Genomic DNA, 20,470 nt, shown 5'->3' with positions numbered 1-20,470 from the left:
CACTATATTTATTTAGTGACTGCTTAGAACTGTATGTACACAATTTGACTAATCTTCTAGCTTTCATTTTTCCCCCCCTTACTTTCTGGTTATCAAGAAAATAATACAAAGACATTGGATGTATGATTTGGTGTGTTTCACACAGTCCTCTAGAGTGAAATTCCACCACCTTCCATTGATTTCGAAGGGATTTTTGAAAGAGTGTTTATCAATGAGTGAAAGTGAATGAGTGAAATGAGTGAATGAGTGAAAGTTCACAGTTTTGATAAATACACCTCTAAAAATACCATAGAAACGAACAGAGAGTGGAGGAATTTCACTCTAGAGGACTGTGGCAAGCTCTGAGTTCACTCTTAAATTTACCCCATTGTGTTTACATTTTTGCTGTACTCTTTCACTCTGATGTGCTCCATTTTCATCAACATTTGTATACACAAAAGCACAGAGCAAAAGCGTGACATATGCGTACAAATAAGCTGTTCAGTTTCAGATTGTTAAACTCATTTAAAATTTGAGCACAATTACTTATTCTTTTATCTTAATTTCTGCTTCTGAAGTCTTTAAAGAAATGATTTTCATGAGAAGGCACACTAGACTGCTCATTGAGTTGCTGAGCTGCATGGCATGCTCTTGAAGGAGATAATTACTCTGGACTTGATGGCCTTCACTGTCTTTTATGTTAGTGCTGGATGTTCCCACTGTGAGACTTATGATTAATCTACACATCATACAAGGATATTGCAGGAAACAGGGTGCTCAGCATTTTAGTTGTTATATAATGGATTTGTCACCAGACTCCTTTGATAATACATGTTATTCTGAGCTTCTGAACTTGACCCATGAGCTAAAATTTTAGCACATGAGCATTTCTGCATTTCTGTGACTGTAAACGGGTGCTAATCTTACAAGTAATGTTACACAGTCACTAAAGAGGATGCTGTCATCAAAATAAAGTTGAATGGATGAGATGCCACACAATACTGCAAAAATCTCATCCATTTTATAGTTTTTTTTTCTGCTTACATATAGAAGTATATTTTGTGCCCATGTTCATTTCTTCCTTTCGTTTTAGTAAAATGAAAGACAAGTCAAAATTTTTGACTGAGATTTTAATTATCTTTTTGGCTGGGCATAACTAAGGGTGAAGACACACTGAGTTACTAGTAGCAGCTACTTTTTCACAGCTACTAAGGGCAGTGGCACACAGGGAGATTAGTCGCCCCATGACAAATCTTCGTTACCGCGGGCGACTAATTTTCCCGCAATGCCATCCCACCGGCAAGAATGTATATCACCAGTAGGATGGCATACGCATCACTACGATTTCCCGAAGTTGCCTCTCAAGGAAACTTCGGACGACTTCGGGAAATCGTAGCAACGCATATGATAAACCCTTCTGGGACCATAGCTTGTTGATCCGCCCTACTCATTTGCTTTTTTCATAGGCTTGTGACAAACGGCGGATTCACCACTAGAGTTTTCCAGTCAAAAGCTTCCTGTCAAACTAGGATTTGGCAAATTCCATTTGAGAAAATGACAGCTTTCAGGCCTACATTTAGGTTCTGAAATGTATAGGCTTAATAAAACTGCACAGTCAAAATATTAAATGACATTATTCATTTAAAGTCAGATGATGAGTTAACAGAACCATGTTAAAACATATCACTGTATCTTGCAATTAGGGTTGTATTAGGTTGGAACTATGTACCTCAAACCTGAAATATATAAAGAATATTTAATAAGTCGGAAGAATGAAGGTGATTTTTCAATTTTGCATTTGTTTTGTTCACAAGTATGTTAAGAAGCAGGCAGTTTACATCATTTTAGTAAGTTTTCCGGGAACTGCTTTCCCCTGCTGCTGTTGTTCTAGCATTCCAAATGCAGATTACATTTTGTACTACAGCATCTCCTGTTAATGATGACAAATATTATGAAAGTGTATTACCCGCAATGTAAATGAGCCTGCTGTTATTGCTCAAACACTGGATCCTACTCCAAAATCTTATACATATGCCAAGCAGGAAGAAGAATGGAAGCAGCATTAATTACAGTTAAATTGGATACCTACCGTGAAAACGATTAATAACAATTTCAGCCATCTGATATTAGTTGACCGGTTTCTTTAGATCACTCAAGTGTGAAATTAGAGGAGCAATTCTATGTCTATTAATTTAGTAAATATACAGTAGAGATGTATGAAAAGATAGGTCATTCACTCAAACTGGCTGTTGCATTAGAAAAATAAACCTTTGCATGCCTAGCATTTGCAATAATTTGAGTTAATTAACTAGTTGGTACTTACTAAACCCACAATAACTTTTATTGATTTGCATTTCACAGATCAACTGAAAGTATTTTCTCTCAGACTAGAATTCATAATGAACTATTAATGAGATACTATCATCTTTACATTTCCTCTTTCTCAAATATTTGTTTTTCTCTGCTTTTCTTTATATTAAGGGGCTGATTTACTTACCCACGAACGGGTCGAATGGAGTCCGATTGCGTTTTTTTCATAATGATCGGTATTTTGCGATTTTTTCGTATGTTTTGCGATTTTTTCGGATTCTTTACGAATTTTTCGTTACCAATACGATTTTTGCGTAAAAACGCGAGTTTTCGTATCCATTACGAAAGTTGCGTAAAAAGTTGCGCATTTTTCGTAGCGTTAAAACTTACGCGAAAAGTTGCGCATTTTTCGCGTAAGTTTTAACGCTATGAAAAATGCGCAACTTTTTACGCAACTTTCGTAATGGATACGAAAAACTCGCGTTTTTACGCAAAAATCGTATTGGTAACGAAAAATTCGTAAAGAATCCGAAAAAATCGCAAAACATACGAAAAAGTCGCAAAATGTTCGTTTTCAAGTCGGAACTTTTCCAATTTGGGTCGGATTCGTGGGTTAGTAAATCAGCCCCTAAGTGTTGTTAAAATGCCAGGGGGTTGTTTCCTTTGCTTAAGCTTTCTTATCTCAGTCATTCAGCTAATTAATCTTGTTAAGGTTTTAAAATCCTGCTGTAATGTAAACAGTGGAATTCAGAATGAAACTTCAGTGAATGTGAAACAAACCTCTGGAATCTCAGTCATAAAGCATTGCAAAACTGCTGCTTTGTGACAAAGGGAAGTAGATTTAAACATAGGATTAACATAGGTTCATTTGGGGAGGATCTTCTCCCGATTTGCCCACCTAAGGTGGGCAATATTGGGCTAATTTGGGCCATTGGATCAAGGACGCATTGCATCAACTAGACATTACATTACATTACATTAACATTTATTTATAAAGCGCCAACATATTCCCCAGCGCTGTACAATAAGTGGGTTACATACATTGGACATACAGAGTAACATATAAAGCAATCAATAACCGATTCAAGAGGTGAAGAGGGCCCTGCCCAAAAGAGCTTACAATCTACAAGGAGAAAGGGTAGACCAGCGCTGTCCAACTTCTGCGGTGCCGAGGGCCGGAATTTCTCTAGCATACATAGTGGAGGGCCGCTAATGAAAGCAAGTTTTGATCACTCCCCTTTTTGAAACCACACCCACTTCAAACCACGCCTATTTTATCACAATGGTGGTAGCACAGCAAAATCACAAATGCTTGGTCCTTACTGTGGGGATATTAACCGTCATTCATATGTGAAAGAATTATATTATGTCATATTAAGATATACCGTTAAATCCATATGCCTCCTCCTCCCCTGTGGATAGCACAGCAAACCCCAGCACATACTTACACAGGGACCATTTAATGGCTATTTCCAACTGCTAACAAACTCCCACAACAAACCCCTGCCAGGTTCACCTCCCACAAGCAGCATAGGGTAGGCAGAGTATGGCACATACAGGCAGCACTCTGCCTGCCCTATGCTGCCTGTGTGTGCCATACTCTGCCTGTCCTATGCTGCCTGTGTGTGCCATACTCTACCTGCCCTACCCTGACTGTGTGCCCTACCCTGCCTGTGTGTACCATACTCTGCCTACCCTATGCTGCCTGTGCGTGCCATACTCTGCCTACCCTATGCTCCCTGTGTGTGCCATACACACAGGCAGCATAGTCTGGCAGTACCTACATAGGTACCTACAGTACCTATGTCTGAGGTGTGAACGGGTGAACAATGGGGGTGATTACAGCCAGAGCCTGAGGTGTGAACACTGCAGGGGTTGAACAATGCAGGTATGAAAAGGTGTGAACAACACAGGGGATTACATTTTTAAACAATACAGGAGGATTACAGCCTGAATTTGAGGTGAGAACCATGCAGGGGGCCAGTTAATCTCAGTACTGATACCATTTAAAGGTTACACAAAGGTAAGCCATCAAAGCAGCCAGACAGGTGGGGGGCCACACAGAGGGGGGTCAGTTGGACAGCACTGAACTAGACGATTCAGTCCCTGATCCGAAGGGAGAATCCAACCTGCCCGATCGAGATCTGCCTAATTTTAGGCCAGATATGGGTCGGGCAGACCTGTCAGGGGCCACTTTTATTCTTCCCTGTGTATGCAAAATCTAAGCAAGTCAAGGTTTTTCTTGGCAATGTTTTGCTATGCTGAATTTTGCACATTATTTTAATGGTTGCAATTTATTACAGAATCATCCGCCCATAAATGTTTAACTTTTTTGGTCACATGTATACACAGCACTGCGGAATATGTTGGCACTTTATAAATAAATGCTATTTAACAATAATAAGTGTCTCTGAGTTGAGTTTCAATGGTAACTAAACCAAGTGCTGAAATTTATACCCAACAGCTTGAAGGGGTTATCCACCTTTTCTCAGTGCTACTCAAAAAATTATAGATTATGTTCCTCTGAATATGATAATATGTACCATGTATCTATGTGTCTGAATAAGCTGTTTAAAACTTACTGTAATAGCTGCAGTTCAGACAAAGACATCTAGAAACTTTTCAGGGAGGAGCAGGGTCGGATTGGGCCACTGGGACAATGGGAAAAAACCCAGGGGGCCCCAGCAGCCCAGACTTGACCCTTGCCAGCACTCCCCCAGCCGACCATTCCCCCCCGACGCGTTAAACTTATGCGTGCTCAGGGGAGGGCGTCGGGTAGAGGACCCTGCAGACCCCTAGCTTGGTTTCTATGAGTTACTAGACTTTTTATTACATTACCCCAAGAATATTTGAAAACATATTTAATATTTTAAACATATTTAAGCGCATCTGGCGCATACAGTACCTACAAATCCCATCTTCTATTGCAGTGCTGTCCAACTTTTTTGGTGCCGAGGGCCGGAATTTTCCGGCGTACATGTTGGAGGGCCGATAATGGAAGCCAGTTTTGACCACTCCCCTTTTTTAAACCTGTGTATGGCACACACAGGCAGCGTACAGTGACACAATGCTGGCACTATTCCTACAGTCTGCACAATAACTATATATTAAAAAACTTTTTAATTTCAGTACCACCTCAGTATATGTTCTTTTTGTAGTGTGAATGGTTTATTTGTGGGTTTCTACTGCTCTTATAGTCTGTTTGAACTGTGAACAGGTGAACAATGTGGGGTTTACAGTCTGAGCCTGAGGTGTGAACAATATATGGATTAAAAGGTGTGAACAGTGCAGGGGATTACATTTTTAAACAATACAGGGGTATTACATCTTGAATCTGAGGTGTGAACCATGCAGGGGGCCAGTTAATCTCAGTACTGATACTATTTAAATCTTACACAAAGGTAAGCCATCAAAGCAGCCAGACAGGTGGGCGGCCACACAGAGGGGGGTCCTGCAGGCCACCAGTTGGACAGCACTGTTCTAATGTATACTTCCAGTAAAAGATGTGTGTTTTATGGTTTGGGTATTGGTTTGATTATTTGTGTACTGTATGATTTAAAATACCTCTTTTCCCTACATATATACAAACTCAAATTACCCATGAAAAAGGAGGAAGAAAAAATGTATATTTAAATTAAGCAATCGATTAAACCAGACACATGGGAGGTAGTTGGGAAAGCCTTTTATTGTTTTCAGTGGATACTTTTCCACACAACTGAATATTTAATGAAATACTGTGATTTTCTTCTGGGCTTTATCTCCTGCTGTCAGTTGCTCTATATATAAGCCTCAAGTTATCCATCTATTACATCTGCTACACACTGTGAAGTGGTTCCTGCCAGGGAGCTCTTGGATAATGTCCTGATATGAAAAATAAGGAGAATTAAGAAGCATATTTGGCACAAAATACATGTATACATTTACTGTATTGCTGGTGCAAAAATGTTAATACTTGGTCAATACTTTTTCCAAAATGGTGCTGAGACTGAATTCAGCAGTGTCTATTTGGTACCATTTTTAATAGTTTATCTAACTTAATCTGACATCTCCCAGTAATAGTTCAGCATGTTTCTGACAGGGATTTATCACAGTAGTGCCCTTCTGGCCTGCCCACACCTAGTTATTTCAAGTGGGCACTTGCTTGATAACATGCACGCAAGATACTGCAGTGATGTTTTAGTAACCAAAGGGCAACTATAGTTCCCATTTAAGTTAGTTCTTTGGTGTTTACAGGCAGACACTTGGAGAAAGGTTCCTTCAATATTTACACCTCAATAAAGCTTTATTTTATTATATAATGTTCTAAAAGCCATCCTGTTTATCAATTCTATGAACTGCATTAAGCATTCGGGTGCCAGCGTGTCAGGGAATTTCAGTGTGTTTTTGCATTCTTTGTTTATAACCCATGAAGTGTCATGCATTCCTTTACTTTTTTCTTCTGCTAATACATAGAATAAGCATATTAAAACATGTTTGTATGGATTATTACTGATCACATAGCCACATATTATTGTTCTGTAGTTTAATATTGTTTCCTACACAGACAACGACCAAACATGTCAACAGTCTCCTTTTTCTGTAAACATTCATGAGGCATAGAGACCCAGACGACTTCTCTGAATTATTATTTAAGAATTCCAAATTATTGACCAATAAGATTTGTTTAGTATTAAATAAACTGTAGAGTTTCAATTCACACAGGTTGAATATGTGTTTCAGTTTTTGAGCAGGACCTCATAATGGCTGGGTGCAAACAGAACTATTTGGATGTTCTGGTGTTGGCTAAAGTTACATATCTGGGTGACTTTTATATGTAAGTGTGAGTAAAAACAACTAATTTTAAAAAAGATCATATAGATAAATAGCTCTATGCATTTTCAAAAACTGCAGATGAATAATATATGTAATGTGCAAATGCATTAAACTGAGGTCATTACATTATAGAATGTCTTGCAAAGAATGTTTAAAACATGAGCAATAGAATTATAAAGAGCATAATGACTAGTTCATCACTGCTGCACTTGGTTTCTCTGTGAAAAAAGAACAACAGAAATATTTCAGCCTCTGTTGTCTTGGGAATACGGCCAGGAGTATTATAGGAAAACCAAAGTGAAATGCGTTGGGCAGAAAAATCAATATAGCTAGTTAAATGTCACACTGCAAATATGCCTTCAGTGGAAATACGTAGTTGAACTGTTTCTAAAATAAGATTTTGCAATGCTTTGTTTGCAGATGTTTACCAAGAAGTCCTTGTATTTTCAGATTTTATACAACACTATTATGATTTACTAAGGAAAAATGTTTAGCTCTCTTATTATGCCTGTAATTCTAGATAGTAATATTTGCCTAGGGTAGCAAACATTAAAAATGAACACCAACTCCAAATTGTCTTAGAATGCTTCATTCTGCAAAAAGTAGAGCCTCACCCCTAATGAAATGCATGGGAAGCTATACCTAGACTTTTATATTTCACGGGCACGATAATCCTATCACTTTTCCCTATTTACCTACTATTAAAGTGTAAGATTTGTTTGTTTTAGTGCAATCTGTAATCAGTTACTCATCAGAATGACTTTACTAATTGGATCAGTGAACTACCTCACAGTTGCAGGTTGGTGGACAAACATACATTTGGGATTTCTACAATATAATTTGATGTTACATTGTATTGCAAGCTTACAATTAATTTATGGATTGTGAATGTTTGAAATGGCCCTGTAATGTACTCTGATGTTACTCTTATCTGTAGGTGCTACAGTTATAGTAATAGTTGGCTGTTGGTTAGTGTATCCCTGCCGTTCCAGTAGAAAGAGCTTTCAAAATGGCAGCCCAGATCCTAATGTAACTTACTCTAATGATAAATGGATCTATATTAAATGTTATGTTTCTGTACTACTATACTACCAAAATAGGCACATTAGGAAAATCAGATATTATACATTTTTTCTAATGCTTGCACACTAAACAAAATTCTGATATGAATTTCACATCTGAGATACTTGTTTTTCTTTTCTCCTCTCCAACTTCTTCAGGTGGCGGTTTGTAAGTGGCATCATGAGGATTTATGTGTTCTCTGAAAGATCAAATGAGTCATCTTACTGATAACCCTGTTATTAATCTTCTTTCAACAAAACCTTCCACTGTAAGTAAAATTTCATTTTTTTTTGTACACTGAGAATTATTTATTTGTGAAACATGGCCATGCATTTATTGAGTTATCTTGTTATGAATGGTTTCTGATTAAAGCTGTGGTCTGTTAATCTTTCAGACATAGCTTTAAGGCATACAAATTAATGTCAAGCCATTTAAATTGTAACACTGCATGCATATCCCTGTGGCATTAAGGGGTTTGCTATTCTTTGTACTGATAAAAAAGTACAATTACAGTTGCACATTAAAATAAGATATGTAGTAAAGTGTTGTTTCATGTTATTGTTTGCAAAAGGTTTGCTTTTGTACAACATACACCAGGATCATTGTGCTAACACTTTATTTCTTTTGGTATGCTCATTTTTATACTGATTCATTGCTCTGTGGCTTTTGCATCACATTATGACTATCTTATTATAATTAGTCTGCAGTTGGTGTAACGTTTTTGTTATTGGAAAATTATAGCCCTAAATAATATAGGTCTCTATAATAATATATTGCATAAACAGCTCATATGTAAAAACCTGCTGTATCTAAATAAACCATTTTCATAAAAATTCACTTTTTAAGTAGTATGTGCCATTGAGTAATCCTAAATAAAAAATCGCAGCGCCGCAAATGCCATCCCACCGGCGATTTACATTCAAGCCGGTGGGATGGCATATTGGGGAGATTAGTCGCCCGCAACAAGGGAGATTTGTCACGGGCGACTAATCTCCCTGTCTTCCATGGCCCTTAGAGCTGCATTATTTTCTGTCAGGTGATCTCTGAAGGAGCACACAGCCCATCACAAAATGGTGGCTCATGGTAATAGATGTAAAAGGACAATATTTACTGATAAATATATTCCAGTTTGGTAAGATACTTTAAAGGAGAACTATACCCCCCAGCGCAAAAAGCACCCATAAAAGCACCCATATCACTGTCTAGACCTCCCTCACCTCTCACATTGTTTTTAACTTTAATGACTGTCCCTATCGCTAACCACTAGCTAATAATGCAGAGGAGCACAGCCCCCTACCTGCCCGACATCTTCTTACTGACTGAAGACACTTCTGGTCTCACCACCGACACCTAACCTGCTTGTGCATGCAAGTTGAAGCAGATTCCCTGCTACCTACAACTGCGCGTGTGCAAGCAGGTTCGTAACTTCCAGGCACACAAGGTCCCTTAGTATGGTTAGTTTATTACATTAGTAATGTAAGCTGTATCACTAGCTTATAGAGAACTGTTGTATTGAATTATAGTCAATGCAGCTAAGCATTTATAGCAGGAACCCTTTCATTGTTTTGCTGTCAGTGCTACTTAGATACCAATCATATGTGAATTTATACTATTGGCAGAGTATACAGTAAATACAAAAACAGAAAAGTGAAAGTAATTAGCAGACATTTTGAGCCTTTTATGATTATGCATTTAAGGTTTATGTACACAAAAAACCCTCAGCTATTTCAAAAGGAGCATCATATTGTCTGTAACAAATATTGTTTAAAAAGTATGCATACTGTTGATCAGCTGTTGATATTTGATCAGATAGTTTAGATTAGATAATATTCTCATCAGTCTCAATCGGATCAAGCAGGTGTTTTGAAATGAGTAAACTAAATGGACAATGTCTGAACTCTGGCAAATCTAGCCAGGGACTGAAGGAAAGACTTTTGGAAAGATCCAATAATGATATTTTAAAGGGTCATGATACCATTTTGGATTAAATAAACAGTATTTAGTATAACTCTCTGAATATACATGTTTTTTGGACATTTTCTTTTAGAGCAAAGCAGGCAGTGTGGCATGAAGGAACATTGTATTTGATGTAGGACCCTTAGGGCAGTGGCAGACGGGGAGATTAGTCTTCGTTGCCGTGGGCGACTAATCTCCCCGCAATGCCATCCCACCGGCAAGAATGTAAATCACCGGTGGGATGGCATATGGGTCGCTACAATTTGCCGAAGTTTCCCAAAGTTGCCTTGAGAGGAAACTTTGGGCGACTTCTGGAAATCAAAGCGGCGCGTATGCTATCCCACCGGCGATTTACATTCTTGCCGGTAGAGGTATATTTATCAAAAATTAAGTTTGTGAAATTCACAATTAATTAAAAAAAATTGTATCTTGAAAATTCAATCGATTGAAGACACACAAATTCATGCAGTACATACTGCACATTTCAATTAACCCCCCCCCCAACTGTTTGAGTTTTGAATTTAAACGTTAAATCTCCCTATAATTAAATTACACCTTTCATTGTTTTCCTGTGGTAGGGTTTTCTCTTGCAGCAATGTAACTGCAAATATATGTAGTACATAGGTATTCATCTGTGAACCTATATACAGTATATGTCTAGCTATATGTCTGTCTTATTATAGATATATTTTTGGCCAGGTTTCCTTTTTGCCCATAATTTAATTAATATTGTGTAAATGCAGGGCTGGAATTAGGGGAAGGCAGAAGCACCTGTCTAGGGCGCAACAATGGGGGGTGCCAAGCAGGTACCTCTTTTGTCTACCCCTAGTCTGTGCTCACTTGTCATTGCTCACCCTTCTCTGTGTAAATGTGTTAACTATTGATAAAAATGTTGACAAATCATTTCTTACTTCACAAATACATTTTTAAAAAGTAATTAAATGTAATGTTATCTGACCTCTAAACTTATGTGTGTTTTTTAATCATTTACAGTTGTACCACTGACTGACCACCATGACTGAATGTCCAGACTGCCGATTCAGTAATCTCACTTGGGATCAGATTATTATTCTTGATCAGGTGTTGACAGAGGTTATACCTATTCATGGAAGAGGAAACTTTCCAACAATGGAGGTGAAGCCAAAAGATATTATACATGTTGTGAGAGAACAACTGCTAAAAAAGAAAATAATTGTGAAAGACATTCGCCTGAATGGATCTACAGCAAGTCACATTCTGATAAAACAAAATGGAACAAGTTGCAAAGATCTAGACATAATTTTTGGTGTAGAACTTCCAGGGGAGCAGGAATTCCAGACCGTTAAAGAGATTGTCTTGGATTCTCTTCTAGATTTCTTACCTAAATGTGTTAACAAGGAAAAGATCACCGCCCTAACCATGAAGGAGGCATATGTCCAAAAGATGGTTAAGGTTTCTACTGATCATGATCGCTGGAGTTTAATTTCTTTGTCTAATAACAGTGGGAAAAATGTTGAACTAAAGTTTGTCAACTCTCTTAGAAGGCAATTTGAATTTAGTGTTGATTCTTTTCAGATAATACTAGATTCAATTCTGAGTGTTTACACAGATGATAAAAATGAACTTAAACAAGATTCGCATCCTACAGTTGTTGCAGAGAGCATGTATGGTGATTTTATGGAAGCCATGGAGCATTTGAGATGCAAGCTTATTGCAACAAGAAATCCTGAGGAAATCAGAGGTGGAGGCCTTCTTAAATACAGCAACCTACTGGTTCGTGATTTCAAGCCTGCAAGTGAAGCAGAAATCAAATCCTTGGAACGCTATATGTGCTCTAGATTTTTCATTGACTTTCCAGATGTGACAGAACAGCAAAGAAAGATAGAATCATATCTGCGCAACCATTTTATTGGAGAAGAGAAAAGCAAGTATGACTACTTAATGACATTGCGTTCAGTGGTGAATGAAAGCACAGTCTGTCTCATGAGTCATGAGCGAAGGCAAACTCTTAACATGATTACTATTCTAGCATTGAAAGTCCTAGGAGAGCAGAACATCATCCCAAATACCGCAAATGTTACATGCTTTTACCAGCCTGCTCCTTATATGAGTGACAGGAACTTTAGCAATTACTACATTGCTCAAGGACAACCAGCTATCTACTACCAGCCTTACCAACTTCACATACACATGCAGAGTGGGCTGGTTTAGTGTGCGTTTGAGAACATTGCTGAAAAAGGTTTCAGTAAATTCATGTGTAAAGCCCTATCACTAAATGACAATGTGTTGTGCAAAATGCCACTTAAAGTAAATACTCAAGTATTTATCCAGTAGACCACTATACTTGCCACTATGGTCCACCTCTTACAACTTGCTTTTAACATTCTAAACTATTATTATTCATTTGTGTTTACAAAAATGTCTACCAATGATTCTATAATACTGTGATATAACAGAAGTTTCTTTTACTGCAGAAATTTATATTTTAGTAACACAGTGCCAATGACTTTAGGGGACATAAATATCTAGCTTGTACAAACATTTGTTGATCCCCCAGTGGGGGTTTTATCAAAGGTCTAATTAGGGATTTGTGCACTTTTCCTGGCATGTTCACAGCAGTTCAAATTTGATCTAATTTAATAACTTTTTCCTGTCCTTTTTTTTTTTTTACACCCAAAGTGCTCACCAGGTTAAAACAATTAAATTCTGTTTCTTGCTTATGTGCAGAAATCTTGCACCTCAGAATTCAGAATTGTTAAAAAAAAAAGATTCTTAAATCTAAAACTAATTTGGTTTCAAGCAGATAGCTAAAATCATCTTTAAGGGTTGGAAAAAATAATAATTTGTAGAGGAATTTAATAGTAATATAAAGTATCATATTATATAATCTAACATTATTTGTCTTACTGTATATATACACTGACTCTCTGATATTTATAAAACTCTTTTAACATCTTTATGTTTAAACAGTTAGGAAAATAAAAGGTAACATTATCTTCTATGAATATTTTTCATTAAATGCTCACTACAAGATCACTACAGCATCTGTTACAGCTGATGCTGTAATTATAATTTGCACAGCCTTGAGTGCTCTCCATTCATCCCTTGGGCTTCACCTATGTACAAATTTGCAGGTGTTGCTAAGCCATGAATTCATTCAGGGCCCATATTAGTACTGAGTAAAATCATTTCTTGCATTCAATTTGAGATTGTTATAAGATTGTTTAATTAGTCCCTAACATACAATAATGTTTGATAAAAATGCAGGAGATTGCTGTGTTGATCAGAACACTCCTTCATTGGAACAGCTATAAATGCATACTAAATATATGAAGAAGAGCATACTGTAGAATTCATAGATATACCGTACATGCAAAGAGGGATTCTTGATCTCGGGTAACAGAAATGTATAAGGACATGACCTCTATCATCAGGCTAAGTTATTTTATGTTGTATTTTTTGATCAAGCATTATATTACTATGTCAAAAACCACAGAAATGGAGTATGAAAATTTCCCCATAAGCTTGCTGAAAAGTTCTTGCATATTAAGCTCCATCAAATGCATGTATGTGGACCTTATGTTTTAACGTCGATGCAGTATACCAGTAGGCTTGTAGCAAATAAGTCCTTGTTTGCATTTGCCAATTTGGTTTTAGTTGTTTTGTTTACCAAAGATGAGTTTGTAATAATGCCACTGAAGTGCCTGAGTGTTCCTGAGTGTTTCATTTCAAACCGCAATTTGTAAAATACCCTATTCCTTATTTAACATTTTAATTTATACCTGAAAAGGAACTGTACATTTTTATAATCTCACTAAAATCTTTTTACATTAGGAGCATTAGCATACATTTTGATTATTAAAGGAGAAGAAATGGGCACCCCAAATGATTTTAATCACAGGGGGGTCCCAGCCCCCAGTAATTTCACCTTTTCATCTCCTTTAAGGCTGATGCCACACCATGCGCATGGCGTATATTTTCGGCTTGCCGAAAATATGCGCCATATGCTCCTACCAGTGCCTGCACCAGTATGAATGGAATACGCAAGACTTTGCATTCTCTCTCGTTTTTATGCGGATATCAGCTACATGTGCCTGCACTCGAGCATATTCCATTCATTACGGTGCAGGCACAGGTAGGGGCATATGGTGCATATGGCGCATATTTTCAGCAAGCGTTGTTCAGCTTGCCAAAAATATACGCCATACACCTGGTGTGGCATCAGCCTAATGTGAGGCACTCTGTACTAGCTGTGTTTCTTGCTGCTGATATTATTTATATGGTATATAAATGACACAGGAAAAGAGATGTACTTAGGACAAATATCTGCATATTTGGAAAAAATATCTTTCCATGGTTAATATTTGCTGATTATGTTGCACTTGCAGATATACTTATTTGTACTTCTCTCAAGAGGAGCGACACAAGAGACATTAATGGTTATTTACAGAGAGCCTGGATACAAGTACAAGAGCACTAAGAGGTACAAAACCTTCCCCTCTGTGCTCATTTAAAGAGTACTTGCATCTGGGGTCTGGCTACAAAGATCTGTGGCAGTTTTTTAAAGGGCAGCAAGAAACATGCAGTAAACATGTTAAATTGCTCCTTTTTTGCACTTTGCATCCTGTGCTTCACTTCGAAAATGACCCTATTAAGTGTTGACCAGCTTATGTAGTACATTGTGTTATTTATAAAGATGTAAAAGATTTTTTGCAAACAAATTAAAACCTGCTAAACTTATACCTAAAAAGAAAATAACAGATATGTGACTTATAGTGAGAAATGAATTCCAAGATTTAAGGTAAACTTCTCCCTGAGCAAATCATTTTAGATATGTTTGTGGAAATATATAACCCATTAATGTTTTCTGATAAAGGTCCCCGCTACTTATTTAAAGTACCTGTTCTAACTAATTGGTTCTCTGTTTTCTATATAGTTTTCAGACTAAGGCTCCTGCCACATGGGGTCTGTGACAGGTAGAGAATTTGCCCCTATGTTCCAAAAAGCTATTTGATGTATCTGCACCCAGAGCCATTGCATCTGCCCAGGTGCAAGCACATGGAGTGGAGTTCCGTGCAAAGCTGCTTGAGAATGCAGGGCAGATTGTACGCCTATGTTTATCCACAGGCTGAGAATCCGCCCCGTCTGGCAGATGCCAGTTTATTGTATCTGCTTTTGATTTATCTGGTTTTTATGTATTTGCATTTTTAACACATGACCATCATAAAATCCCACATGCAGAGATTGAGGGTGTGGCGGTTAGATGGGTTGGAATAAGGAAATAGGGATTATTTAGAACATGGGTATTAGGCAGTAGAATGCTTTTGGTTTAGTAACCCCATCAACCAGTCATCTAGTAGCATTTACTGGTAAGCTTTTTGCAAACATCAGCTTATCAGTTTTTTTTAACTTTAGTGAAATGGATCACTAAAGCGTCTGTTTTAGCTTTTTTCTTTGTGCACTATTCATTGGCAGACATGGAAAAATACAAAAGGCAAACATGATTGTTTTTCTAGTTTTTCTTGCTGTGTAAAGTCTGATGAAAGTATATCTTTAAGCTTTAGGCATTACCTTGTGTGGCAAGATGCCTTTATCCTTTGTTCTAAGGTCCGTAAAGATGAAGATGCTTCCCAGTATATATCAAGTAATGTAAAACAATTCAGTAACATGGCAAATCATCTTGACTCCCAGTTGTTTAGTGCTGATTATTGCATTGTGCATTAGTCATAATACATAGAGCACAATAAAACCTGTGCTTACCCCCAATTTATATCAATGAGTAGGGCTCTAAAATGTTAATAACCTTAGTATTTAAGGTTATTGTATTTACGCTCTGCTTCTGTCATTTTCGTATCTTCTGTTTAAAGTTATATTCAACATTTAGCACTGTTGTAAATCTAAATTAAATTGTTCTGTTAGGAATAAAAATGCAAAAATCTAATTAAAGGGGTGGCTTGCCTTTATGTTAACTTTTAGTATGTTACTGTTAAAATGTCCTCTTTTTTGAATTGGTCTTCATTTTACCATTTTATTGTTATTGTTCATTTTTGCTACTTATCTTCCTTTTTAGACCCTTTCCTATTCATATTCTAGTCTCTCATTCAAACCACGGCCTGGTTACTAAGGAAAATAAGATCTTAGCCATGAGATGGCTGCTGAAATTTCAAACTGGAGATCTGCTGAGCAAAACACTAATTAAGTTACAAGTTATTAATAAGTCAAATTATCCCTGCAATTTCAGAAGGAATAGAATCCTTTTGGTATATAAAATTTATGTTTAAATTAAAGGAAAGTAAAACATTTAATACTTTATATAAACTTTAACATGGCATGGGTTAAGAAACATACTTAATAAGAAAATGTATTAATATCTGGATAAATAGAGAAACAGCTGCAACATTTTTTAATTTTATTATATATTTATTTTTGATTTAGAAAATTATTTAAGAAAAAGACTTTTGTATTTTTTTAAGGTCAAACTCATAGCATTTCTGGCTGTTGGTGGGCTAAGCTACACTTGTGACTGTCATTGAGATGAATTTCCTTAGTACTGCAACAATGAAATCCTGGGCAATAGGCTTGTATAAAGCGGTGTAGTCCCTGTTGTGTGTTTACCCTGAAGTTAATCAGAATCTTTGGTTGCGTGTAGGTGCTTTCCCTTTGTGTCAGGTAAAGAAAGACACACGTATATAGAACATATTAATAGAAACAAAAGCACACAGACTCCCCCTTAGTTGACCTCTATGTGTGAATTACTGGGATTCCAAGTGGCATGAGGGAGAAAAAGAATACTAAATACAGTTTCTCTAAAATGGGAAGAAATTTTCAATACAAATTGTGTTAAATTGCATAACTAGAAGTTGAAACTTCATCTTATGCTCACTTATTGTGACTTATTCAATTCCAGCAAACACATTATCACAGGGATTTAATTATAGCATCACAATCACTTCTGTAGCTTGCTCAATACATGCAAGGAGTAAAAAGTTGCATTAATTTTAGCACAGTAGTTTTTTTTTCTGGTTTCCACAGCAAGAATAATGACACTTATTTCTGATTGCAAACATGTTGCAACTATAATGATGCTAATGTGAATGACATCTGCAGAGATAACTGCTGATCAATAAACGTGTAATGTATACAGTATATATTAGTTTTATCACAAATTGGCCAGATGTGCTGAATATTTGTAGCTTTTATAATTATTTATTTTTCTTTAGGGCATTGTCGGGATGCCACAGATTCTCAGGAATATTCATTACTTAATGGAAATTTTCACCCAAGCATGCGTGTCTTTGAAATTCCTTGTTCATTTAGCCCTGTTGCAAATGCAGTTAATTTAGCAAATAATTGTGGCTTACCAGCAGTGTTGCAGAAAGCGATTTGTTTTACATGTCTTTTATGAATGAAAATTCCTCAGACTTGTATGTTTTGTAAAAATGTCTTTAAGAGATAAATATTTTTTGTATTTATTTAAAGGCTGGGTTCAGTTCAAACAGCATTGCTAGTGTCCTATGTGATATTTGGGGTTTTCCTTCTCAACATTACTGTGTTAATTGTAAACTTTATTCTGAAGATAATTACATTTTGTAGACATGTTTCAGTCATTCCTGAATTAACCATATCTTGCCAAGCATGTGGTTACTCATTGTTAAAGATCCACGCCTTGCGGTTAAATCTTCTTGTGCAATATTGGAAGTATTTGTGGTCTGTTGTAATACTGCTTTCATGTAAAGGTATAGGGGACGTATAGCTTTATGCAGCACATTTCTTTTAAAAAAAGATTTATTACAGGGTAAAGGCAACTTGATCTGGTATATTAAATATACCTTTTTGTGCATATAAACCTGCAATGCTATTATTTAATGCATATTTAGCTATTAATTGGACTGTGTTTTCAAATATATTAATTCTGTTCTCTGTTGAAAGTTTGTCTTGTTATTAATATTATATTTTCGGTACAGATGGTAATTCAGATTCCCTAGTGTGCAATGAATTTATTGCCAAAGTAAACAGAGTAGATAGATTTATTATTTAGTTCAAGTATTTTTTTCTTAGTTTCTGGTTATGTAGAGCCTATACTGTCATGCAAGGGCAAACCAGAAATCATTTGGTCATTTCTTTTGCACTTTCGCGCTAAATTTGGTTATTTGCAAATGGTCCTCCATTTCAGAGGACAGAGACCTGTGGCATGGCCTTTGGATCCAGCGCTGACTGTGTCAGTACAGACAGTACAGTACGTACGTAGGTGTCCCCTTGCCCATCCCCTGTTGTTCGTGCTTTTTTAGTTGGGATCTTTTTATACATGACTGGGATTTGTGGAGATTTTGGTTGAAAAAACAATAAAACCAGCAAAATCCAAATGTTAATAAATGCCCCCCTTAAAGGAAGGTACAGTTTTAGCCGCTCACTGACTAGGATTTTTTGTCTCGTGTACAACATTGCCCAAATAAATTATAATTTGCATTTAAAACCAACAAGACCACAGTGTCAACTGTTTTGATATTAAACATTTTTCATTTTAGCAGTCATTGCTTAATTAAGAAACACTGTCACAGTTATGGTAGCAGAATTTATAGTCCTTTCAATACCATCATTTTATTTTGAAATAGAAAGTTTTACCAAAATCATTTTCACTGTGTTCAGCTTATCTGTTCCAGTATAAAGTATTAATGACTCCCTCACTACTCAACTTTTGCATACAAAAAGGATAAATTGTTGCTGCACAGATACAGTATTACACAAAAAGCAAATATTAATTTCTGAACAATCTGTTGTGCAGGAGAAGGACAATTCAAAGTGCCTTTACAATTTGGCTGGTTGTGTGAGATTAGAAAATAGCTCACTTTGTCAACAAAAATAATATTATGATAATAATAGCAAAATCATTACTATGACATACTTATTTCATTCCAGTGAGATGCCAGAAAGGAAATGCTGGTGCCTTTTGTTATTCTAGATCACGCTCAACTGGTTGTTCCTTAAGGGCTCTGGCACACGGGGAAATTAGTCGCCCGCGACAAAACTCCATGTTCGCGGGCGACTAATCTCCCCGAGTTGCCATGACCCGCCATCCCACCGGCGAACATGTAAGTCGCCGGCGGGATGGGACAACTCGGGGAGATTAGTCGCCGTGACAAGGGAGATTTGTCGCGGGCGACTAATCTCCCCGTGTGCCAGAGCCCTAAGAAAACAGTCATATTACCACTATAGCTTCAAAATAGATTACTGTGTTTACCATGATTTTAAATATCTTATTTAAGCATGACATTCAGTAGAAGAAGTAGCAAATTACAACTCTGTCCCCAAGTGTAATAAAAGGCACAAAGTTTGCCCAATAGCAGTAAATGCTGATCAGTAAATGCTACATGTTGATTGGTTGCTATGGGTTACTGCTCCTGGACAAACTCAGTGCATTTTATTACCTAACCCCTTATGCCTCTATTGTTCTCTATTGTTTCCCAATAAATTAGCAGCTTTCTGTAGCATTTTTTACTATCATAAATTATTTATATGAAGCACCCACTACTGTAAATAAGCTATTAACCAGTCCTACATAGTTTTTGTATTCCAAGTAATTTTCTTGTTCCCTAATTACCCATGTTACTATAATCTCATCACTCACTTTTTTGTGTTGGTGTGGGTTCCAGGGGGCATGGAACTTCTGTTGTGACCATTCATTTCAAATGTCTGTATTTGTGTTCTTAAAATGTAGACTCCACCCACTAAATCCTGTTGTGCTATAATTCAGCCAGTGAAGGAATCAGCTTTTATTTTTCTTGATATTATTGAAATGGGTAGTGTATATATTTTTCCAGACAAATATTTCAAGTTTGATTAAATGTCTTGAAGTTATTTGGAAAACAGCAAACAATCACTCATGTTGAAGTGTGTCTCAAACAAGGAGAAAACAGAAATGAGAGTAGCACTATTCTGATGGTAAGTTGAATTGCCTTTTCCTAACCTGCCTTCTGATAGACCTGCCATGCAGGTATACTGACAGGAAAGCATTGTTGTTGCTTTTTATTAATTGTTATATTTATGTGGAAACGTCTGCATGCTGTTTTAATAAATGCCTTTTTTAACATTTTCAGATGTATCTCACTATGGCATAGCTCAAAGATGGTAAACTCTAAGTCCAGTTATTGGGAACTGTAACATCTCTCAGGCCCTGACAGTCTAGGGATGTTGGGAGCTCACTGTTGAAGGGCTACAGGGTTTTCCACCTCTGTCTTGAGCCATAGTTGGCTGTGTATGTTAAAGTTACTTTTCTAAATTACTATTTTGTAATAGTAAAGTCTGATCTCAAATCCCAATGACTGTTTGTTCTGGTTTCCTATTCCTTTGTGTTTGATAAGTTATGATATCATAT

The 20,470-nt window shown here is 36.8% G+C and overlaps 1 protein-coding gene across 2 annotated transcripts in view; it reads left to right on the top strand.

Annotated features, from left to right (window-relative positions):
- tent5d (terminal nucleotidyltransferase 5D) overlaps positions 1-14,214 on the top strand; it is a 28,862-nt gene extending 14,648 nt beyond the window's left edge. For both annotated transcript variants that reach the window (XM_031892119.1, XM_002940435.5), the window contains exons 2-3: positions 8,322-8,431; positions 11,113-14,214. In XM_031892119.1, coding sequence (XP_031747979.1) covers positions 11,134-12,309 — 1,176 coding nt within the window. In that variant the 5' untranslated portion in view covers positions 8,322-8,431; positions 11,113-11,133 and the 3' untranslated portion in view covers positions 12,310-14,214. The remainder of the gene's footprint in view (positions 1-8,321; positions 8,432-11,112) is intronic.
- The last annotated feature ends 6,256 nt before the right edge of the window (positions 14,215-20,470 follow it).

Source organism: Xenopus tropicalis, chromosome 8 (assembly GCF_000004195.4).
Source record: "Xenopus tropicalis strain Nigerian chromosome 8, UCB_Xtro_10.0, whole genome shotgun sequence".
NCBI classification, from domain to species: domain Eukaryota; kingdom Metazoa; phylum Chordata; class Amphibia; order Anura; family Pipidae; genus Xenopus; species Xenopus tropicalis.
Note: the sequence above shows the minus strand (reverse complement) of the source record. Positions and strands in the feature narration are given on the sequence as shown.